At 40.3% G+C, this 25725-nt stretch overlaps 1 protein-coding gene across 2 annotated transcripts in view; it reads right to left on the bottom strand.

Moving 5' to 3' along the window:
* SLIT3 (slit guidance ligand 3) overlaps window positions 1-25725 on the bottom strand; it is a 1050869-nt gene that overhangs the window by 363261 nt on the left and 661883 nt on the right. For both annotated transcript variants that reach the window (XM_073573732.1, XM_073573731.1), the window contains exon 6: window positions 7813-7884. In XM_073573732.1, coding sequence (XP_073429833.1) covers window positions 7813-7884 — 72 coding nt within the window. The remainder of the gene's footprint in view (window positions 1-7812; window positions 7885-25725) is intronic.

Raw genomic sequence — 25725 nt, 5'->3', positions numbered from 1 at the left:
TTCATTGTACGTTAATTCATTTCTACAAAAAAAGTTAATTTTCTCAAAAAATATTTCTAGTCATATTATATGAAATTTTTTTGTATTTGCTTGACCCCCGAAGAATTTTTTATCAACTCTATGATGTACTCCATGAATAATAGATTTCTGTGACTAACAAGTCAGCAACATAAATACATAAAATATTTCTTGGAAATATACATTTTTCCCGTATAGTACAATACATTTTTTGTGAGAGCTATCATTTCAAAGTCCAAAGTTGAAATCAGTTTTTATGAAGGAGCGCTTAATCACGCCAAAATATATAGCTAATGTATACTGTACTTACTCTTCATGCTGCATAAATACTATAAATTTGTCATATTGTATAGTTTTATAATAGATTATGGTAAATTAATAGTGCTTTAAAAATAAAATGAAATATTTACAAAAATTCTTATCAAACGAGTAGAAAAGAGGAATAATTAAATGGTCTAGTCTACTAAAATTCAATAAAATATGACAAAAAATATATACGGTACCTAAAAGTGAATCCAATCTACCAAAACTAAAAAAAAGCAAACGTATTAAGAAGACAAGGCTGTATGACCAAAATATTGAACTTGGAAAATCCTGGAGTGTAATTACATGTATTCTACTCACCAGTTTCGCATTCAAAGACCAGCTATTTTGCGGTGATGACTAGGGGTTTTTATCTTGGTGCAATACGAGCTATTTTAGGTACTAGACTGGTACTGGATAGGTCCACTGACCATCACATGATGGTAAAAAATTTAAATACGGTTGGCGCATGACTGTATTTCTGCTGCATTATGACAATTTCTTGCAAATTTTTCCCATTCTGGGTTTTATGTGCTGCATTCCCAATAATCGGGAATCATGCTCATTATGTTTAACTAAAGGCGATAAACCTGACATACTATTGTGTATGCTCTCTGTGCTGGTCAAAATAAGGACAAAGTCATGCAGAATATATATCATGACTTAGGTCATGGAGGTAAAATCAAATCCTCAATATGATTATCTTGATTGTATGAAAACGTCTTTAATAAAAAGTATAAAAAATAATAGGCTAGTTGTATTGTTTCTTTGTATGGTGTTTGACACAAAAGAGTTAGTCAACTTCTATACTGCTAATTAAATTAAATAAAACCCCAATGTAAGCTTGTCCATACAGTTCATTGTAGATTCTCTTCATCAGAAGATCACCATCTTTACACAACACACACAGTTGTCCAGTGGCCATTCAGTTCAATATCTGCAATGCAGCAAAACCACTGAAAGAAGAGGGCGTCTACCAACCACGCAGAGAAGCCAACATGGACAACAGATACTCAAGGGTGTCCTCTGAATCTCTGTTAACGTCTACTGCAGTCTGAACGGAGACAAAGCCAACCACACACAAGGGGGAAAATCTCTTCACGACAGGTTTAGAAGAGCAAACTAACCTGACCCTTGGAAGACCCCATCTGCTGCTGTTGTGAAAATGTGTCAAGTTACTTTGATTACTATATTATTTTTCCTAACCTGCTTTGTGTTTTATCAGTGGTTCCATCTAGTCTTTGCAGTGCATATTTGATCAAATTACAGCCTTAATGAAAACAAATTCAGCCCACATAAAGCTCTGCAATTTCTGCTCACAGAATATGAAAATGGAAAATAAAAGATCGAGTTTCACCATATTTTGACTGGAATATTTTCTTTAAGCAATCAAATCGCAAAGACACAATGGTATAAGTTATCTTGCCAGAAGTAAATGCAAGCTCTGGATTTTGGTCTGTCTTGTTATTTAGTTGTTTTGTAGATTGGCACTGTAGTGTTTGAGTGCGTGTCTGTATATATATAGTATGTATATATATATATATATATATATATATATATATATATATATATATATATATGAATAGAAGCAACACCGTCACAGTCTGAAGGTGAAAATCCAAGTTTGATATCAACCAGGTCTATAATAGGCAACATCCAGAAAACGGCACCAATCTTCCAATAAGTGGCATTATTAAGGTGCCCTTATTTGGGCATATGCAATAGTAAAGTGTAATTTCCTCCTGTAACCTTTTTCTATAGCCTCTCTTTTTGGATATTGAGCATATTGATATGCTTACATATATGTGTATATATAATAGATAGATTAGATACTGTAGATATGAAACAGCTAATAATACTCTTGCGGAATACCAAAACCCTATGAGCTGGATTATACCTGACTGCTAACATGGCTAGAGCGTAATAATTCCATCCCAGTACAGAAGCAGGGTGGTTTATTTTAATTGCTAAGCATGGCGCTCTTTTTATCACTCATAAGGCAACGAGAGAATTGATTTATTCTAGTTATTCTGGACAATCTTGCTACTGTGTGCAGGAGCCAACAGCCAGGACTTAGAGACTCAGTATTGTACCAATAAATGTTGACTTGTACAAAAGTGTAGGATTCTAAGAAATGTTGCCATGATATTTCCCATATAGTCAGGTTTAGATACTTAGTATTATTATTGTCTGCAGCCTAACATGCGTCATTCCTTTTCTCTACTTTAACTTTTATCCTTTTCTTTACCTATGCACCACATCTAAATGATGCTATGGTATTGGCCATATTGACTAGGACATTATATGGCTCTGTAGCTATTCAGTCCATAAATATTAAAAGAAAATCTACACAATTATCAATTATGACGTATTTAACTGTGCCAAAAAATAGCTTATTGTTTTGTAAAATTCAAAAGTCTCCTTGAACCTTACTAATTCACAATACCTTGGAAAGTAGAAGGAAACATCAAATTGACAGCTGCTAATTATTTTTGGACAGGCAATTGCCCAAGAGATGGTGTTATTTCTGTTGGCACATTGCCCTGTTTTTCTACATTGTACAGAGGGGGAAGTAATACACGACATATTACATAGACTCATGGCAGGACAACCTAATTATTTCTGATGCTGAAATAGAAGCAACCAGGGTTTAACAAGCCGTCGTCCTATAAAGAGACAACCTTTGCCATATATGGATTCCAGTATAGGGCGTTGAAGAAAAGTTTCTAGTCAGGGTCATAATTCAATCATGGAAAATGGGGTATGGTTGACCTAATGTAGAAAGGTGTTAATATGCCTGCTAAGATGTAATAAAAAAAAGGAAGAAGCGCTGGAAGAAAATGAGAAGACAATGTGGCAAATTCCTAAAATATGTTCTGTTCTATTTATTAACGTTCATTGCTATACATCATCATTGTTTGTATCTTTAGTAGAGGATGATCTGGACAGATTACTTGCTATGGCTTAAAAGACAAAAATAAAAATACCGCATTGGCGTATCAATGCTCAAACTGACATCATCCCATTGCAGAATCTGAAAACGTGACTGGTTTGCAAAGTCTTTGGCCTCACCCTTTTGTGTTCTCCAAAGACAATAGAAAAAACGCGATACGCCAAATGCCTCTACTAAAATGAGGCAACTGGGCAATGAGTGATAGGACGTGCTTTTGACTACTTCACAGAATACCAGCTAACCATTCCATAAAACTGGGATTAGAGCAGGTTCAACTCTTAGGGCCCCAACTGAACCAGAAAATGGGGCCACAGTAGCTTTTTCTCGGCAAATAGACAGCCATGAGTTCACATCCTCTGTTACCGAAACAGGACTCACAGGCAACAAATTAGTGAAAGAAGCCTAAGAGAGATGCCAATAAAGTTACAGTAATACTGGGAAAACTAGAAATCTTAAGCCTAGAAGTGACAATTTTCATTACAATCTATATTACTAAAAACAACATGTCAATGGTTTAGCACAATATTTTTTTTCATGTTTGTTCACTCTTTAATGACTAACTTGAATGTAATAAGCATGCTACTAGTTATTTGCCAATATTAATATAATGTGACTCCAAAACAGATCATGGAGACCTATACAAATGTCATATAGATATATTTCCATACTCAATCCACAATTGTGAGTAAACATGGAAAACACCACATCAAAGATGAATCCACATGAATTTTACAGATACAATAAAATAATGGCCAAGACCAAAATCATCTCTTCCTCATGCGCAATAGGTCATAATCAGGTGAACGGTTTGGCATAACTATTAGTAATGTACAAACATAAATTTAAATACTCAAATATTTGTTGCGGTAGATGCTCTTACAGGTACATGTAATGTACAGTAGTTTGTATATTTTTTTACTTGTAAAAAATACCTCAATTTTTTAAGCGATGTTGCCTTTTTTTCATGCTTAAACACAAGTTTTCCCTATGTTTGAATAAAATGCCACTGACTGAAAATGATTTAAAAATATGTAGTAAATTGTATATTGCCTACAATGTTTTGTTACACACCCTAGCCCAAATCTCCTTATCCCGCACCCTTTAAATTCTACAGTATTGCTAGGGCACCCGGCCAAATTGCTTTATCTGTTCTTTCATTGCATGTGGTCTGCAGAGAACACGATGGTCACAAGTGATTTCTTTTTCTAGCATTTGACTCTGAGGTAAAGAAAAAAACTCATCTAAACTTTTTGACCCTTAAAAATTACTTTTCATTTGTTTTAGAAAAAAACACATTGTTTATCCATGGCAAGGAGGCACAGAGACCAAGCTCCCACCAAACTACTCCTTATATCTGCGATTTTTGGATTCCTGTGGGTGTAACATGGGAGATTATAGGATGTGGGGGATAAGTGTAGTCACATCTGCATTTCTAGGTCTTGAGTGGTTAGGCCGCCATACTCCAGTACAACCCAAATGTGTTACTGGCAGCACACATTGTGTCTAACGTATAAAGAGCCTGAATTCCGTTTAGTAGTACATATTTAGCAAAACTCAGAGCTGATAAACTGGTACTTCTTTGTGCTCCGTGATAACAGCATTTTTATGGCAAACCACTAACACCACCTGGAGATATTGAAGGAACATTGTTCCACGTGACTGATCCAGCTTTGCTGCATTCGCTAAACTCATTTGTCCTGTAACATCTGTATATGATTATTGGTTTACATTAGAAGAGATGTACTCTGCTTCCTACACATTGTGGCTGTACAGAGGCACACGCAGGCTTTGTGGCTCACTAATAACATTATATGGAGCTCTAGATGAAACCTTATTATTACATTATTCTTTTCTAGGAGATCCAGGAGAAAATAGCTCAATATTACACTGTCTAACACAGCATTCCACAATTTTTTACTTTAGTTATATACATTCTGACAATTAATGACAAAATGCATGCTGCAATATAAAAATAAGGCACAGAGGCACAGTGGGGGTCTCACAGAAGTCAGTGGGTGCCATACTAAGGCCTTGTCCAACTTAAGGCTGCATGGAGCCATAGTATGCTCATGGGCCTAGGACCTTAACACTGAAGCAATCTAAACATTAGCTTTTCTTTTTCACAAACTATAAACTACAGAATGCCATTCAGTAACAGTAAGATCTCATCAGCGTAACCTTTAATGTTTAAAAGGAACCTGCCCTTTAATTAATGCTGCCCAAGAAAAAGGCAGCATAAATCCGAGCCTAGCTGTGCGACTGCAATCAGGTATAATTTCTAGGAAGCGTTCCAGCAGTTCACAGAAAACATAAATTAAAGATCCAAGGACCATAGTGAGATAAGAGACTAGTATGGCGCCAACCCTGACCGGATTCTCCCCACATTGCTTTTGTTGATTGACAGGTCTCTCAATGTATGTGCTTAGCGAGAGACCTGACAATCGTCTAGAGCGAGGTGGGAAGATGATGGCTACTGGGATATATCATTTCTATATAGAGTCCTAGGCCGGATCTTTAATGTTTGCTTTCTCTGAAACCCTGGAACGTTTTAAAGAAAAGCATACGTAGCTGCAATCGGGGAACCAGCCAGGCTCTGATTCCTGCTGCCAGCTGTTTGGGACGTATGAACAGGTTCCCTTTAAATGAGCTTGTTATAGTAAAAGAAAAACATTAACTTGGAACAAGATCACACCATGAACTTCTCTAGGTAAATGGACAGAACTATGAAACTCAGATTAATACCTGGTAATAATACTGAATTCCTATTCTATACTACCAACTTACTGAAGAAACTACCTTGATATGGTCAGTCATAGGCTAAATGGAAATGTCTAAAAGTCACAATTACAAATATTCCATTAATGCATATCCATCTAATACTCATGTTCGGACTCCTGGACTTTGCCGGTATACTAACGTTAGATTATCATGTAGTTCACAATGATCAACACTTAAGGAAAAAAATAGATCCAAACTATTTACTACATTTTATGGTAGAATAGATGTCCATAAGAAGCCACTGAAACTGACTGTCACCTGCACAAATGACCTCCAAATAGGCAATTTTATTTGGGATTTACCTCGTTTGTGATTTTATTTGTATTTTATTGTTTTGCTTTATCTTTATTCTTCCATTTATATCACTCTTCATTTCCTTGCAGATTCTCAGTAGGATCAGTTGGCTGTCAATATATCCTTTCATGTCTGTCATATCATGAGCCTTATTATCGTCCTGAAACTATTGGCAATAGCCTGAATGGGCATTCCAAATGCGCCACCTAAATGTTTCATTTCCACATACCAGCATGAGTTAGCAACGTGAATCGATGGGTTTCTTACCACATGCCCATACTGAAGATGACAATAGATGGTAAAACAGTCTATTAAAGCATAAAGTGTACATTATGCATAGAAAATGCACCACTTCAGTAATATCTGACACTGCAAATTAAAGGCAATAGGAACGTATAGAAGGGGCTGGTTTTGTGGAGTTTTTATCCCATTATTTCGACTTGGCACTAAAGATGTTAACTCTTTGCAAACTAGAAAAATGCTTTCTTAGACATCAGGAATCACAGCAAGATAAATTAAATTCAGTAGCAATAAAAACGGCTAGGTTATTGTTACTGGGTGTGAGATTATTTAATCAGAAGTAAAAATACAATGGAGTCAATTTACAACGCATTTTAAAATTCAGTGGTATAGTCAAGTCTGTCTGTGCATATGCTGTATATTCACTGGCAGTATATCACGGTGCCACATGCTTGGCATCATGGCCTCTGTGTAACCTCCTCACGTGTCTAGGCAAGGCCTTGCCAATTCATCTGTACTGTAGAGTTCACTACCCGTTCCGACCTTGCACATGCTCACTATTACCACATACAACAAAACTAGTTGCAGTGGCAATCAGAATCAAGAAGACATTTATCACTTCCAATAGGGCGATGGCGGCCTTTTCTTAGCTAACAAGTGAAAGGTCACAAGGAGGATGAAAGCCATGGATTTTTTTTGTGGCAATGCTTACATTTCATATACAGGATCATTCCATGTGCACGGTGGGAAAGGCGATTCTGACGAGAATGCACACAAGCTAGTATGTGTGGCACTGATCTGAGAGAACACTTGCATTGTGGAGAAACCTAAGACTGGATGATCTCTCATGTGCTGCTCTGTGTGACAACTATTGTCTGTGATGAAGCTATTAACTCATTAATGAACCCAAGTAAAGGTCATCTGCATTATATGTGCTGCTCAATGGCATCATTGAAGCCTAGCATCTCATTACGATACAGTAAAGGCTCACCGAGAGGATCTGAAGAGCAATATTCTACAGTGGCGTAATTACCAGTAACCCTACTCGGTGGGAGGTGAGAAAATTCACTTGCACTGGTTGAAACACTTTCAGCAGGGAACATGAACAGAAAGGAGGAACAGGCAGGTTTCTCTGTCTCTTTCTCGCTCTCCTAGCACTGCAGCATGAAAGGATGTGAACACACGTACATAGAGACAAGACAAGAAATCACAAGAAGTCAACTCACAGAATCTCCAAGTCACGCAGAGCTCGAAAGACTCCATCTTCAATGCAGCTAATCTGGTTGTTGTCCAGTTGCCTGTAGAAAGGAAGGAAAAGTCAAAAGGATGGCTGGGTCACAAAGCTGCTTTAGAGAACCAGGGTCCAGGCTTTCTTGTCACTAAGGTGTCCCTCCACCCCCTTTGCAGTCTATGCTCGTCACCCAGGAGGAGACTTGTGTAGAGTGCTGCTCTCTCTGTTGTTACGGGCTGTCTGAGAGAGCTGCAAACACACTGAAGTCTGTCAGGTCTCAGTAAATATTAATTGAACATTTTTAAAGGCAGAAGGGAGTAATTTCATTACATTATGGTATCCAATCCATTACAGGCTTTTACCATCATGTCACTGCAACAATTTCATTACGCTAAAGGCCCGTAAATTATGTGAGGTCACCCAGATGCCCTCAGCGACCTCCCACAATTATCCGCTCCCCCCTCTTTACTGGAAGTTGCAGTCCTCTGTCCTGACACAGTAGTAAATTTCTGCCTTTATCTGCACAAGGGCTGCACTAGTGTCTGGGGAATAGACAAATACCAAATTAGACAAATCCACTAATCTAATTATATAGTCTTTTATTATTCTAAGCACCACATGTCTGTGGTGGTCCAGAGCCTCTGTGGATTGTTGTCGCTCCCATCTGGGGACTCCGTTCTTTTCAGTCATCATTGAATGAAATATTTTGAAGTGGATTTGGGTTAAGCAGCATTGACGTCTGTAACAGGCTCAATGGAGTCACAAATAGAAAAGCAAAAATCAAAAGTCATTTCCATCCTAAGGCAGCTTCACCGGCATATTGTGGGCACTATCCAAGTTCCTAAATGCCACTAAGCACTTACATTAATGAAAACACTCCGGATGTATATGCTGCAAACAAGTAAGTGAACTGGTCGTGGACTCAGAATTATGGATTTACTGGATTGTAAAGTATAGTATCTGGAAATGCATCTACATTCTATTCAAGTACTGTACTTCACTGTATAATATTAGAAAATTTGCAATATTAACTATTTATATAATCAATGCAACTTTTATAATAAATTCCACATCAGCTAAGCTTTATTATCTTTTTTCTTAAATGTAATTTACATCCATTGTGAATTTACATCAACAGCGCCTTTATAGACCTATATAGATCCACTAAGAACAAGGTTCTGTGTTCCCATTTCTTGCTTTCATGTCCAGTCCATTAATATTGAGATTAATGAGAACCAAGCAAAACCAGAAGTAATATTTATAATGTAGAGGAACAAATTAAATCTTTTGCCCTAACCAATTTGTTGACATAACCTTTTCAGCTTTCCCTACTCAGATATTGTTCAGATATTGTTCATTTATCATAAATCCTACATCACCATATTCTAAAGGCCCCATACACATTAAAGTCGGTCATAGTCACTGCTTTAGGCTAGATCAAGCAACAATCAAATGTATATAGAGGCCTCACAAGTCTCCCCAAATAAGATCTGTCTAGGGAAGAGGAATCAAGCAGATGATTCCAAATGCCCAATCTTTTTGTTTCCCAAAAATATAAATAATTGCCATGGGCGTTGGACATTACTTTCTCCCTTCTTCCCAATCCAGGGAAGTTAAGCATTCTTATGTATTGGAGAGTTGCAAAAGAAAGCAGTTGACTGAACTGGCATTAAAAAAAAAGTTGAGTAAGTAGAGATGTTAAAAAACAGAAACAACATCATAACTTCACAAATTACAGGATTTCTACACTTAGGCACACAGGTATACATTTAGACTGTGAGATGTGAATCTTAAGCGGGGTCAGTCTGTGTAACCAGCATATTAATAATAATAATACATTTTATTTCTATAGCGCCGACATATTCCGCAGCACTTTACATTTCAGAGGGGACTTGTACAGACGATAGACATTACAGCATAACAATAATCACATAGATCATAACAGATACCAAGAGGAATGAGGGCCCTGCTCGCAAGCTTACAATCTATGAGGGAAAAAGGGGAGACACGAAAGCATATTAAACGACCACCAAACTGTAAGCATGTTAACTCTTCATGACGGAGCCCTTTTTTCGCTTTTGCATTTGCTTTTTTGCTCCCTTTCTTCCCAGAGCCATAACTTTTTTATTTTTCCAGCAATATGGCCATGTGAAGGCTTGTTTTTTGCAGGACAAGTTGTACTTTTGAACGACACATTGGTTTTACCATGTCATGGACTCAATAATGGGAAAAAATTACAAGTGCGGTGAAATTGCAAAAATAAGTGCAATTCCACAACTGTCCTTTGGATTCTTTTTACAATGTTCACCAAATGCTAAAACTGACCTGCCATTATTATTCTTCAGGTCATTACCAGTTCATAGACACCAAACATGTCTAGTTTCTTTTTTATTTAAGTGGTGAAAAAAATCCAAAGTTTGTTTAACCCTTTCTGTCATCTGATGTACTATCCTGTCCACAGTACCTGGGCCCGTATGACCGGGGACGGGATAGTACGTCTGAGAGATCAGCGGCGCCCCCGGGGGGAGCGCCGCTGATCGCGGCAGGGTGTCAGCTGATTATCACAGCTGACACCCGGCACTGTGTCAGGGGTGGTCACGGACCGCACCCGGCACATCAACCCCTGGCACACTGCGATCAAACATGGGATTAGGGAGGAATCGTGCAGGGAGTAGGCTCTGAAGGTCTCCTCCCTGCAGGCCCCCGGATCCAATATGGCCACGGGGGCCTGCAGGGAGGCAGCTTCCTCAGTGGCTGCTGAGAGTAGGCACTGAGAAAACTTGTGCTGTGCTTGTCAGATCGCTGATCTGACAGAGTGCTGTGCAAACTGTCAGATCAGCGATCTGACACTATATAGTAATGTCCCACATTGGGACAATATAATAAAGTGAAAAAAAAAAATTAAGTGTAAAAATAATTTATAAAATATCCCTAAATAAATAAAAAAAAATTCCCCAATTCTTTTTTTGTAAATAAATGAAAAAATAAAAATACAGATATTTAGTATCGCCACGTCCGTAACGACCAGCCCTACAAAATTGTCCAACTAGTTATCCCCTTCAGTGAACCCCCTCAAAAAAAACTACGCAAAAAACAATGCTTTATCATCATAACGCTGAACAAAAAGTGCAAAAAGACGGATATGAATAAACATGGTACCGCTGAAAACGTAATCTTGTCCCGCAAAAAACGAGCCACCATGCAGCGTCATCAGCAAAAATTAAAAAAGTTATATCTCGCAGAATAAAGCGATGCAAAAATAATGATTTTTTTATATAAAATTGTTTTTATTGTATAAAGCGCCAAAAAAAATTAAAAAACGACATAAATGAGCTATCGCAGTAATCGTACTGACCCGAAGAATAAAATCGCTTTATTAATTTTACCACACGCGGAACAGTGTAAATGCACCCCCCAAAAGAAATTCATGAAATGCTGGATTTTGTTCATTCTGTGTCCCAAATATCGGAATAGAAAGCGATCAAAAATGTCACGTGCCCAAAAATGGTACCAATAAAATGTCAACTCATCCTGCAAAAAATAAGACCTCACATGACATGACATGGAAAAATTATAGCTCTCAAAATGTGGTGATGCAAAAACTATTTTTACAATAAAAAGCGTCTTGCAAATGCAAACCATAAAAACCCGCTAAAAATAGTAAATCAAACCCCCTTTATCACCTCCTTAGTTAGGGAAAAATAATAAAATTAAAAAATATGTATTTATTTCCATTTTCCCACTAGGGTTAGGGCTAGAGTTAGGGGTGTGTTGGGGTTAGGGTTGGAGTTAGATTTGGGGGGTTTTCCACTGTTTGGGCACATCAGGGGCTCTCCAAATGCAACATCACGTCTGATCTCAATTCCAGCCAATTCTGCATTGAAAAAGTCAAACGGTGCTCCTTCCCTTCCAAGCTCTGCCATGCGCCCAAACAGTGGTTTACCCCCACATATGGGGTATCAACCTACTCAGGACAAATCGCTCAACAACTTTTGGGGTCCAATTTCTCCTGTTACCATTGGGAAAATAAAAAAATAGTGGCAAAAATATCATTTTTTTGGAAAAAATTTAATTATTTTTGTGTAAATTTCTGTGAAGCACTTGGGGGTTCAAAGTGCTCACCACACATCCAGATAAGTTCCTTGGGTGGTCTAGTTTCCAAAATGGGGTCACTTGTGAGGGGTTTCCACAGGTTAGGCGCATCAGGGGCTCTCCAAATGCGACATGACACCCGCAGACCATTCCATCAAAGTCTGCATTCCAAAACCTCACTACTTCCTTTCCAAACCCCGACGTGTGCTCATACAGTAGTTTTCTTCCACATATGGGATATCAGCATACTCAGGACAAATTGTACAACAATTTTTGGGGTCCAATTTCTCCTGTTACCCTTGGGAAAATAAAAAAATGGCAACCAAAAGATCATGTTTGTGGAAAAAATATAATTTTATTTTCACGCCCGGGCGTTATAAACTTCTGTGAAGCCATTGGGGGTTCAGAGTGCTCAGTACACATCTAGATAAGTTCATTGGGGGGTCTAGTTTCCAAAATGGGGTCACTTGTAGGGGGTTCCACTGTTTAGGCACATCAGGGGCTCTCCAAATGTGACATGGTGCCCGATCTCAATTCCAGCCAATTTTGCATTGAAAAAGTCAAACGGCGCTCGTTCCATTCCGAGCTCTGCCATGCGCCGAAACAGTGGTTCCCCTCCACATATCAGGTATCAGCGCACTCAGGACAAATTGCAAAATAACTTTTACAGTCCAATTTCTCCTGCTACCCTTGGTAAAATAAAAAAAATTGGATCTGAAGTAATTTTTTTGTGAAAAAAAGTTAGATGTTCATTTTTTTTAAACATTCAAAAAATTCCTGTGAAACACATGAAGGGTTACTAAACTTCTTGAATAAGGTTTTGAGCACCTTGAGAGGTGCATTTTTTTAGAATGGTGTTAATAATGGGTATTTTCTATCATATGGACCCCCTCAAAGTGACTTCAAATTTGATGTGGTTCCTAAAAATAAAATGGTGTTGTAAAAATGAGAAATCGCTGGTCAACTTTTAACCCTTATAACTTCCTAACAAAAAAAAATCTGGGTTCCAAAATTGTGCTGATGTAAAGTAAACATGTGGGAAATATTACTTATTAAGATTTTTGTGTGCCATATCTCTGTGAATTAAGAGCATAAAAATTAAATAACAAATAAACGCAAGTTGTATGAATGAAATTTTACCACTATCATGAAGTACAATATGTAATGAGAAAAAGAATGTCAGAATCACCAGGATCCATGGAAGCATTCCCGAGTTATTACCTCATAAAGGGACAGTGGTCAGAATTGTAAAAATTGGCCTGGTCATGAACGTGCAAACCACCCTTGGGGGTAAAGGGGTTAAAAAAATGCGCCATTTTGCGATACCCATAGCGTCTCCATTTTTCATGATTTTGGGTTGGGTGAGGGCTTATTTTTGTGCGTCGAGCTGATGATTTTAATTTTACCATTTTGGTGCAGATACGATCTTTCGATGAAGGGCGGGATTTGGGGTGCGATTTTCGGAAGCACACATTAAATGCCGCTGTCAAATTTTGACAGCGAAATTTAATGGGTTAACAGCCGCGGGTGTTCAAAACAACTGACATGTGCCGGGAAAGATGTGGGCTCAATGCTGGAGCTTGCATCAAAGGGGGAGACACGATATGCGCTGTACATGTATGGCGCATGTCGTGAAGGGGTTAACAGTTGGTGGTCTTTAATAGGTAGGAGGCTGTCCAAAACCCATTAAGTAGAGACAATATGAAAGATTTCAATAAATACCCATGGCTGCAGAGGGAGGAGTGCACCGATCAGCTGTCCCCTTGAGAAAGCAACTCAATTGCAAAATGCGCATCAGGGTCAGCAGGCCATGCAGTCTTCCCTCTGTAGCCATGGGTATTTATTGTCTTTCCTATTGTCTCTACTTAATGGGTTTTGGACAGCCTCCATACCTGTATTGCCACTCCCCATCGATCGTTTCTATGGTCTGTTGTGACATTTACCGTCTGGGATGCAGGTGATTGCTGTTTTTTGAGGGCAACACTGACTACAGTCAGTTATTGGATTTTCGGCCATTGTGCTGTGACTTTGATTAATTTACCCCTCTCAGCTCTCTGCACCTTTGACTGCTTTAAACATGTCACTTCTATTGTTCCATTAGATATTTGCATATCTGGAGTGTCTCATTGTTATTTATTTACCCTAATTAATTTCTTCCCTTCACTTATGGGTTAGTACACTCTAGTGCACTTGGCCAGTTCTACCTCTGGTTTTTTTTTAATCTATTCTCCTCTCATCTCTTAGGCTGGCTTCACATTTGCGTATGGAGGAGCTGTGACCGTCTGCGAACTTCCTCTGTGAAGCTCCGCCCACGGCCGCACCACCTCCCGTCAGCTCCGCCTACTTCTGCATGAGGCCTGCATACCCTATGTTTAGCATTGGGTGCGCAGATAATGCCGCTGTATGCGGATTCCTCCGCATGTGTGGCTTTGACGATGCGGCGACACGTGCCAAAGGCATCATTTTGGAATTTTATGCGGGCACGCATCGTCAAAACGATGCTAAAGATAGGGTACGCAGGCCGCAAGCAGAAGTATGCAGATGTAGGCGGAGCTGACCGGAGGAGGTGCGGCGGTGGGAAGAGCTTCACGGAGGAAGTCCGCAGACAGCCGCAGCTCCTCCATACGCAAATGTGAACCTAGCCTTACTCTCTCCTTTTACAATACCATTTTATTGTGTCTGTCCTAATATGTGCCTTTTTGTACCTAATAAACTTATACCTTTTATGTACCTTGGACTCAGTTTCCTCCCCTTTTTCTATTACTCTCTCAATGAGTCGTTCCTACAGCTCACTTTGTTTGGGTCTTACTAGCGTATTTTACGCTTAGCTATTTATAATGCTTTTTGGAGAATCTTTTGTTAACACTGAACAATCAGTAGTATAATGGTAGCATAGACTGCCATTCTTCTTGACAGTGTGAATTCTGCTCACAACGATTGGATGATGCGCTGCAGAGAACGATAATCTTTGGTGCAGTACTTAGTTTACACTGCACGATTATTGTTAAACAATTGTTCCTAGGAATGTTTGTTGGTGAAGATAAAGTACAGGACTTTTGGAAAGTACCAGTGAATACCAGGAACACCACAAAAAACTCACAGTTTTGGAGATGCTCTGACCTAGTGTTCTTTTGTTTGCTTTTTAAAACTGACTGTGGCTCAATCTTGAGCCATGGTGAATTTATGGATGAATGATCTGTAGGAAGATTGATCTTGTGCACACCTACATAGGTCCACCAGGGTCTTCTCTGCTGTTATCTTGATAGTATAAAGCCATTATCATTTGTTCTGTTTCAAAATCACTCACATCCTTACATATGTACATTTCTCCTGCTTCAGTCTTTTAGAATCAGTCACAATCCGTCAAAAGTGTTGAAAAAACGGATCCTGTGCAGATTGTAAAAAACTGATGCACCGGATCTGTTTTTTTGACGGATCCGTCGAAGCAGCATTTGGTGGAATTTTAAAGGGACAGGATTCTGGAGAGAGAAGGAGAGAAGGAGAGAGAAAGAGAGAGAACGAGAGAAAGCGAGAGAGAAAGAGAAAGCGAGAGAGAAAGAGAGAGACTTTTCAGTGCCAGAACGGCTTTTGGGGTTAAATTAAATGAAGAGAAATAGTTCTGGGCATGCTCAGTTTGAAAAAACAGAATCCAGCGACGGACAGCGATGGATGAGTCGCCCATAGGCGTCCATTCTAGCAGACGACGGACGGCGACGGATCTGCCACTGTCAGGCTTTTCAACGGAGACAAAAAACGTTCCTATGGACGTTTTTTCTGGCCGATGGACCCCTATTTTCCGACGGATCCGTCGCACAACGGACGAAACGGATGGCCATCTGTCACAATCCGTCGCTAATACAAGTCTATGTGTAAAAAGACGGATCCGCCAGGCAAATCCGTTTTTTTCTGCTAATGACGGATTTTGACTGACGCCAGAAAACTGAAGTGTGAAACAGGCCTAACACATCATCTTTAACAACTATTAACTTGCTGCCTTAAATATCTCATTCTTTTACAGGACTGCAATGATAGACTACTCTTTTACTCAGAAGTAAAGCAGCATTAGGGCAGTGGGGTCATGAAATAATATTGAAACTGGAACAACCGGATATATATTACTTATGCATCTTTGTACCGGGTTAGCCAGTAGTTAGCCTTTTAATGGCTAACTAAAAAAGATGGTAACAAATTGCAAGCTTTCAAGAATACTCAGGTCTTTTCATTAGGCATTTAAATTTTTTACCATCTTTTCAGTTAGCCATTAAAAGGTATCAACCACTGAGGACTCTCAATTCTGAATATTTTTCTTTGTTACCTTAAGCCCTGTTAAACATTATGTAAAGGTTTTAACCCCTTTAAAAATTCTATTTGTACAATTACATGTGAAATCACACCAAATAGATCCGACCTTGCATCTCTCTTTGTTTCTTCAAGTTAAAAAGCCCTTTGTCCTTCAGTTATTCTTACCTAAACAAATTAAAATAATTCACATTGCCCTCTAATTCTCTTAAGCGAGCCTTCTCTTTGTCCTTTTCAGTGCACTCTGACATTTGACTTGACATCAGCTGTACCAATAGTTCTTTTAAATCTAATTCCTCTGAAGCAAGCTACTTAGCAAAGGATGCACCTGCTTCTCAACGGGTAAAATATGATAACGTCAACTTTATAGCAGGAATGAATCTGAAAACTATTCCTAAAGTCACATTATTAATATTATTACTATTATCACTATTTTCTAACATAGTTAGGTACAAATGTGCTACACTGAGAAAAATATATTGGCTATGATATGTAAAGAAATCTAGAATCTACAGTGGGTACGGAAAGTATTCAGACCCCTTCAAATTTTTCACTCTTTGTTTCATTGCAGCCATTTGGTAAATTCAAAAAAGTTCATTTTTTTTTCTCATTAATGTACACTCTGCACCCCACTTTCACTAAAAAAAAACGGAAATGTATACATTTTTGCAAATTTTTTAAAGAAAAAATGAAATATCACATGGTCACACGTATTCAAACCTTTTAATCAGACACTCATATTTAAGTCACATGCTGTCCATTTCCTTGTGATCCTCCTTGAGATGGTTCTACTCCTTCACTGGAGTCCAGCTGTGTTTAATTAAATTAAAAGGACTTGATTTGTAAAGGCACACACCTGTCTATAAAAGACCTCACAGCGCATGGCAGACCAAATGAGAATCATGAGGTCAAAGGAACTGGCCAAGGAGCTCAGACAGAATTGTGGCAAGGCACAGATCTGGCTAATGTTACAAAAGAATTTATGCAGTACTCAAGGTTCCTAAGAGCACAGTGGCCTCCATAATCCCTAAATGGAAGAAGTTTGGGACCACCATAAGTCTTTCTAGACCGGGTCATCCAGCCAAACTGAGAAATCGTGGGAGAAGAGCCATGGTGAGAGAGAAGAACTCCAAAATCACTGTGGCTGAGCTCCACAGATGCAGGAGAGAGAGATGGGAGAAAGTTCCACAAAGTCATCTATCACTGCATCCCTCTGTCAGGAAAATATACGTTCTTGCATAAATAACCAAAGCACCTATCCAGAATTTCTTGCTGAATCGCCTTGGTTTTTGAAGGACATGCTGCCACTCACCCATTAGGTTTGTGCAGTATACACACGAAGCCCCATGTGCAGGCACAGCTCACAAACATCCCCCTCACAGCTGCACCAGCACCCTCATTCTCCCTGATGGAATGTCCACTCGCCCCTCCCTGCAGGTAAACCAACTTTGTGTAATGTGAGCTCTTGCCCGGTTAAGTCCGGCATTGTTTAAGCACATGTTTCTTTGTTCCTTCAAACTCGAATTTACATAGTAACATAGTAACTGTCACGGCCCCTATACCTCCTGTCACGGTCCCCAGGCCTCCTGCCGCGCATCTCACCGGGCCCCCCGTTGCGCGCGCTCGTACTTACCTTGCACTACAGCCTCGCTCCCTCCAGCCCCGGCCTTGGCATCCTCCTCTGACCGGCCCGCGGCCGGAGACGTCATTGCAGGCCCTGAGCATGCGCCGTGGGCCGTGGCCGACTCACTATTCCTGATCCTATCTCCGGCGGTGCTCTGACCCGGTAGCACCGCCGGACCAATGGGGGCACAGCTGCCTTTATATCAGGCCGCGCTCCCTTAGTGGAGGCGCCTGATCGTTGTTGTGCTACAGCCTTCTAGGTTCTGTGGTTGCCTCGCATTAGGCTGCCTCCTACTGATCACTTTGTGCTTCCTTGCAGCCCTGCTGTCCTGCCTTCCGTGTCCGTGCCCGCTGTCTGACTCCAGTCCTGCCTTCCGTGTCCGTACCCGCTGTCTGACTCCAGTCCTGCCTTCCGTGTCCGTGCTCGCTGTCTGACTCCAGTCCTGCCTTCCGTGTCCGTACCTGCTGGCTGACTCCATTCCTGCCTTCCGTGTCCGTACCTGCTGGCTGACTCCAGTCCTGTCTTCCGGTGTCCGTACCTGCTGTCTGACTCCAGTCCTGTCTTCCAGTGTCTGTACCTGCTGTCTGACTCCAGTCCTGTCTTCCTGTGTCCGCACCCGCTGTCTTACTCCAGTCCTGTTTTCCGGTGTCCGTACCTGCAGTCCTACTCCGGTCCTGCCAATCTGTGTCTGTACCTGCAGCCCTGCTCCAGCCATGCCTGTCCATGTCTGCTCCGGCAGTCCTACTCCAGTCCTGTTTACACGTGTTAGTCCCAGCAGTCCATTCCGAGCCGCCCCTCTTGGTTCCAGCTGCCGTGGCATTCGAACCCCTGGACCTGCTCCAAACGATCCCTGTATAGGGGTCAGTTCCACCTGGTTGTTCGTCCGGGGTCCCCGCGGTGCCACGGTCCAGAGGGTCCACTCCGGGAAGCCCGCCCTGCCTAGCTGCGTGCTAACAGTAACATAGTTTTGAAGGCTGAAGGAAGACCTTATGTCCATCTAGTTCAGCCTATTTTTAGTGCAGCTGTTCTGCATTGTTGATCCTGGGGAAGGCAAAAAACCCACAGAGTAAAAGCCAATTTTCTCCATAGGGAAAAAAAATTCCTTCCCCTTGCCTTCCGTGTCCGTACTCTCGCCCTCTATTGTAGTGATCCAACTCCATTTTAGTAGCCCGCCTTTGAACCCTTTCAAGTTCAGTAATGTCTTTCTTGAGCACCGGCATCCAAAATTGCACACAATACTCCAAGTGTGGTCTGACGAGTGATTTGTACAGAGGGAGAATTATGTTTTCATCTCGTGTCCCCAGACCTCTTCTAATGCATCCCATGACCCTATTTGCTTTGATGGCAGCTGCCTGACACTGGACACTCCAATTTAGCTTCTTATTGACTAAGATGCCTAAGTCTTTTTCCATGTCTGATTTCCCCAGCAGTTTCCCATTTAGTAATTATAGCATCTGTTTCTCCTTCCCATGTGCATAACCTTACACTTATCTGTGTTAAACCACATTTGCCATTTTTCAGTCCAATTCTCAAATTTACTCAAATCTGTCTGTAGTTGCAAACTGTCCTCCTTTGTGTTAACTACCTTACATAGTTTTGTATCATCTGCAAATACTGATATTTAATAACACAAAATAGTCATAGGAGCAGGACAAATATATTTCCGGAATCTGCATAATTAGAGCTAGTCACAGCAACGTTTTGTAGCTTATGCGGATGCCAAAAACCAATAAACGGATTTCTGCCCGCTCGCCCCATCCAGATGCGTCATATCTGGTCTTAAATGAAAGATAATGTCGCAATAAGAAAAATGATAGCCCTGTTCTCTCTTTCCAAGATTTTCACCCAGAGTTATGACAAAGAGAAGATTTTAAGAACTATTTAGAAGGGGGAGTATATCCTCTAGCTCAGCCACCCCCTCAGTGGGGTCAGCAAGGGAAAGGTATAAATCTAGGATGCTCAATTAGTAAGTTGTCTTTTGCCTGGGGAATCAGCTGCAGAAAGCTATGCATTTGTACCCCTTTGTTCTGGGAAGTTTCCCCTTGCCCCTCATCCACACGGCAAACCAGTGTGTAAGTTCTTATTTTAATCCCTTTTACTTCTGTCTGTATATACTGTATTTTGTTTGTTTTGTAACATCTTTTGTATTTTTGAAAACACTGCCTATATTTTTTGGATTAAGTCTATAAAACTTACTAGTTTTGTTTTCCTTTCTCTAGGAACGAACTGCCACAACCTCCACATTAAATTACGCTACCCTGTGGATGGGCTCCTGACCCGATATTGTTTTTAATGTCAAACAAGGAGCTGGTGGCAGCAAAGTGTTCTCGTGGATTTGGCAGTGATGGAACAGAGGTTTATTTGTGTATTTCCAGCCTGAGACTGGGGATATACAACCCACCCTCACTGCAGAGTGCCCAATAGCCAGTACACAACAAGGCAGCCTTTCTAGCAACTACTTATTCTAGGTGCAGTTCTTTGACTGACCTGGGGGTAATGTGGGCACCAGAGAGCTGCAAGTTCCAAAGCGGGAACTGAGAGTGACAAGTAAATCCCTGACACCCTCCACCAGTCGGGCCTTTATGGCAGAGTGGCCTGAAGGAAAACCTCTCCTCAGTGCCAGACATATGAAAGCCCGCTTAGAGTTTGCTAAAAACACATGAAGGACTCCCAGACTATGGGAAATAAGATTCTATGGTCTGATGAGACGAAAATAGAACTTTTTTGTGATATTTATAATAAGAGGTATGTGTTGAGAAAACCAGGTACTGCTCATCACCTGCCCAATACAATCCCAACAGTGAAACTTGGTGGTAGCATAATCATGCCATGGGAGTGTTTTTCAGCTGCAGGGACAGGACGACTGGTTGCAATTGAAGGAAACATGAATGCGGCCAAGTACAGAGATATCCTGGATGAAAACCTCTTTGAGTACTCTGGATCTCAGTCTTGGCTGAAGGTTCACCTTCCAACATCACAATGACCCTAAGCACACAGCTAAAATAACAAAGGAGTGACTTCAGAACAACTCCGTGACCATTCTTGACTGGCCCAGCCAGAGCCCTGACCTAGACCACCCAACTGAGCATCTCTGGAGAGACTTGAAAATGGCTGTCCACCAACATTCACTGTCCAACCTGACGGAACTGGAGAGGATCTGCAAGGAAGAATGGCAAAGGATCCCCAAATCCAGGTGTGAAAAACTTTTTGCATCATTCCCAAGAAGGCGGTACTAGCTCAAACGGGTGCTTCTACTCAATACTGAGCAAAGGGTCTGAATACTTATGACCATGTGATATTTCAGGCTTTCTTTTTTAATAAATTTGCAAAAATTTCTACATTTCTGTTTTTTTCAGTCAAGATCAACATCTATGGTATGTTTGAAAAAAATAAAAAAATGAAAGTTCCCAAAAAATAAAAAAGACAAATACAGCTCAGACAAAAATTAAGAGACCACTTCAAAATTTATAGATATATTTTTGAGTAATATGTAAATTGTTCTTTTAGTCTACAAATCTCTGACATGTCTCCAAATTTCCAAGCAATACATTTTTTTTTTCTGAAAAGGAGAAATAGTCAAAACTTAAAAAAAACAAAACAATAAAACAGTGCTTTCAGACCTCAAATAATACAAAGAAAACAAGTTCAGAATCATTTAGAAACAACAATACTAAAGTTTTAACTCAGTAAGAGTTCAGAAATCAATATTTTGTGGAATTACCATGATTTTTAAAAACAGCTTTCATGCGTCTTGGCATGCCTGCCACCAGTCTTTCACACTGCTTCTGGTGCAAAAATATAAGCAGTTCTTCCTTGTTTGATGCCTTGTGACTATCCATCATCCTCTTGATTTCATTCCAGATGTTTTCAATTGGGTTCAGGTCTGGAGAATGGGCTGCCCATGACAGGGCTTTGATGTGGTGGTCTTTTAATTTTTGCCAGAGATGTATATGAAAACGCTAATTCAAAAAAGTCAGATTTATCAAAATATAAAATTAATTAACCCAATCGGTTAACGACTGCTAAAAGGAAAAACTTAAGAAATACCAAAATTGTGAATCACAATAAGTGCTATAAGAAGCAATCAAAAAGTCATACTCATAACAAATCTCAAAATGGTATCAACAAAAATGTTGTCTTAATGCGCCCAAAATAATTCCTCACATGCAGTTGAAACTAGACACCTATCCATTATAGTTATATGGTAAATAAATACACAGCCAGAATAAAGTCCTTTATTTGAAATAATCACACAGCCTCCTTTATGGAATCTAAATTAACCATACTTATTGAACGCCTAATCCCCGACGCCCTTATCTCCTGCAAACAATCAAAAAAAAAATAAACCAGCATATATTATTCTGGCTGATGTAGTCCATTTAATACCTAGTGTCCCACGACGATCTCACGTGTAGAACAGTCACATCGGGAGATGTGACTGCTCTACCTGGCCTGGCAATACACTGACAGGAGGTAATTTTTCCCGCAGTGTATCACTGCGCTGCCATGAGCGTTCACCAGCATTCATCAGCACTACCACTGTGTGAGAACGTTCTCACGCAGCGGTGCTGTAAGTGAGAGCACCGGAGCTGATCAGCTGATGTACTCCGGTGAACTCTCATGGCAGCTCAGTGATACATTGTGGGAGCAATTACCTGCTGTCAGTGTATCGCCGGCGGACGGATGACATCAACATGGGACACTCGGTATTAGATGAACTACGGTGGACAGGGAGTATATGTTGGTTTATTATTCTTGATTGATTGCAGGAGACCCGGGCGTCGGGCATTACGTGTTCGGTGAGTATGTATATTGTATGTGATTATGTCAATGATTTGATTTTTTTTTTTACAATTGAACTCAGGCGCCTGATGATGAGACTATTCTCCCATCATCGGCTCATGCTGTCCAACTTATATATGACAGCAGACATAGTTGGATGGGAGTAGTAGTCCCATCTGACGACAACTAAATAAAATCATTATGGACTGTTCGTCACATGGGTACACACACACAGACACCCACAGATAGATACACACACATTCTCCGCTCACACACAAATTCTCCACCCACACACTATTCCTCCTTCTGACATCATTTCCTTTGACAATTCCGCTGCATTTTTGGCAGCAAATCTGCAGTAAATCCACAGCAAATCTGCATTTTTTCTGCAGATTTGACTGACTCAATGGAAGTCAATGGGTGAAAAAGCAGATCCGCAAAAAGAATTGACATGCTGCGGAAAATAAAAACGCTGCAAATAAGGACGGAAATTTCAGGATCATGTGCACAACACTTCAGGATTGTCAGTGATTAATCTTGCTTTAGTAATTCATTGCGTTTTTGGAGCATTTCAGCATGGAAAAAAAACACTGCGGAAACGCAACAAATCCGCATCGTGTGCACATAGCCTTACTGTCATGCCCCTGCTCACAGAAATTTCAAATCTAAAGTGCATATCTCATTTTGATGAACATGTAATATAAATGCACAATCCTATTAAGCAAACGACACCTGTTCTATTTCTCCACTTCCTCGCAGTGATTTTCATGCTTCCACCAGCCAGTCCATAAACTGGAATTGCTTATTTTATTTCTAAGAAAAACAGGGGCCATGTACTGTGATGGCTGCACATTCCAGAAGAATATACGCCTAACTTCCTTTCCTTATTACCCACAATGGATTGTATTATCTATCCATCATTGCAAAGACAGCGGAATCCTGGATACAAACAGACTTTATACCCAGCCTAGGAAGAACACTCCGTCAAGGGAAAAATCTGAAACTTGTTTCATTCAGAAAACTGCTTATCAAATGGTGTTAAAGCTAATGGGGTTGTCGGTTATAAACACATACACTTCTGCAGTGAAATCAGGAGAGCAGGGAGTAGCCATTAGATATTACACTGGTTGTTCACCCATTCTGTGCAGCAAAATATTTTTAAGTGCTGTTCCAGCTAGCACCAGTAGGTGTCATAAGTTGCCCTTCTCTTTCTTATTCATGTGTTTGGAATCTTCTGTTTTCCTAAATGCTTAACTGTTCAGAACCGCCATTCTTCCTTCCCTGGTCAACAATATGTAACCATTTTCAGCCGGTCTTCTGAGTAGCTCACATCTGCTCAGCTCTCTGCAAAGCCACTGCTTATAACAAGCGGATTCTGGCAAGGTTTAATGCATGTATGTAAATATGCTATGCATCTGTGTTAGTTGGCCATAGTGCATGCCTCATGATGTTTGTAATGTATGTTCAGCTCCTGTAATGTTAGAAAACTGCATGATAGTTATGCATCCTCTTGTCAGTGAGTGCAAAGCTGGCAGCCATTAGTTGTTTTAGATATCTTTCTTTTTTGCTGCTGTGTATGTTGTATTGCTCAGCTTCTATATAATGCATGCTATCGATATAACAGCATCCTGTATCATTGCTACTGTTATGATAGTATCCTGTATTGCTGTGATATTGTCTAGCAGTACTGACATGCTGCATTATCTGTTTCTAATAGTTTTTACCTGAATCATCCATAACTGTGTTAAACAATCTCTGATATCATCTAGAACTTTGTACAACAACCCCTGAACTCATCTACTACTGTGTTCTACTATACCATCTGTTATCATCTCCCATTGTTGTCCATATCATCCCAATAAATATAGACTTAAGCACCCATAATATTTTTTCCATTTCGTCGATGTCCATAACCTTTAAAGGGAACTTGTCACAAGGTCCCTGTTGAAGCAAGGATATCAGAAATTTAGTACCCAAAGAAAAGGTTTATCTGCTGCGGCTCGGTGGACAGAGAAACCGATCACAAAGGCTCAAGGGTTTGAACTCAGACGCATGACACTGGTTTGGGGCAGCGACGGAAGCATCATGATGTGGCTCAGCCGTACCGGTAGTTTGGAATATTTGCATTTTTGGTCATATGTTCACCCTATTTTGGTTATAGTATAGGGGGTTGTTTGACACTGCAAAAGGTTGATAGAGCATGTGTGTTAGTATGGGTATTTATATTGTGTTGATTGACTTTTTCAATCCTTAATATGGATCCTTGCACACACGTGTGTTCTGGGGGCACTGCAAGCTGATGTTCGTTCTGTGGGCTGGCAAATTGAACAATGGCGCTGATCAAATGGATTGGAATTTGCGGTATGACATGGGGCAGAGTGTTACCAGAATTTTCCCACTATTGCATAGTGGATCGACCATCGAAAGTGCTTTAGCTTCATGTGGGAGGTAATGACATTGGCATTAGATCCTCTTGGGAATCAATTTGGGATATAAAATTTTACCTATTGAGATTGTATTCTGCTTAGTCGGGAATTTTCATCATATGGTCAGACAGATTGGTCCAGATTACATGGAGGTACGCAAGGTTGGTTGATAGACTAAATAAAACAAGGATTAAGGTTAATAACACCGTTGCCCATTTTGTTGCCAGGATAGGTGGAATAGTGATGAGGCATAGGAAACTGGAGACAACATCGAGTGATTACTTGAGGATATATGGTATCCAACTCAATGGAATTGGCACTGATTTGTGGATGCTGGGTCTGCGGGACTGTATTGAGCAAGCCTTGGAGATATTGTGGGACCAGATGATATAAGGTGTCAAGGGCCAGGTCTGTGGCAGGGGGGAAGGGTCTGGTTTAGAGGCTGGCTAATTGGTGATGTCCTTCTGAGGGAAGGCACTATTGGGGAATAGTGGCTTTGATGAAATTTCAGTGGAATTAGTGGGCATGGGTCATGCAAGTTTAGGGGTATTAATGATGTGATTTTAATACCTCATTCCCTGAACTGGTGCTGTGAAGCCAGGGAAATTCGTAAAACCTTACAGTGAGGTTTGAGTCACTTTATATAAAAATAAATATTATTATTATTGAGTCTGGACTAGACTTA

This window comes from Dendrobates tinctorius, unplaced genomic scaffold (assembly GCF_039654945.1).
Source record: "Dendrobates tinctorius isolate UK_male_01 unplaced genomic scaffold, ASM3965494v1 ptg000036l, whole genome shotgun sequence".
Classification (NCBI taxonomy): domain Eukaryota; kingdom Metazoa; phylum Chordata; class Amphibia; order Anura; family Dendrobatidae; genus Dendrobates; species Dendrobates tinctorius.
This window is presented reverse-complemented; position numbering and strand designations above follow the sequence as displayed.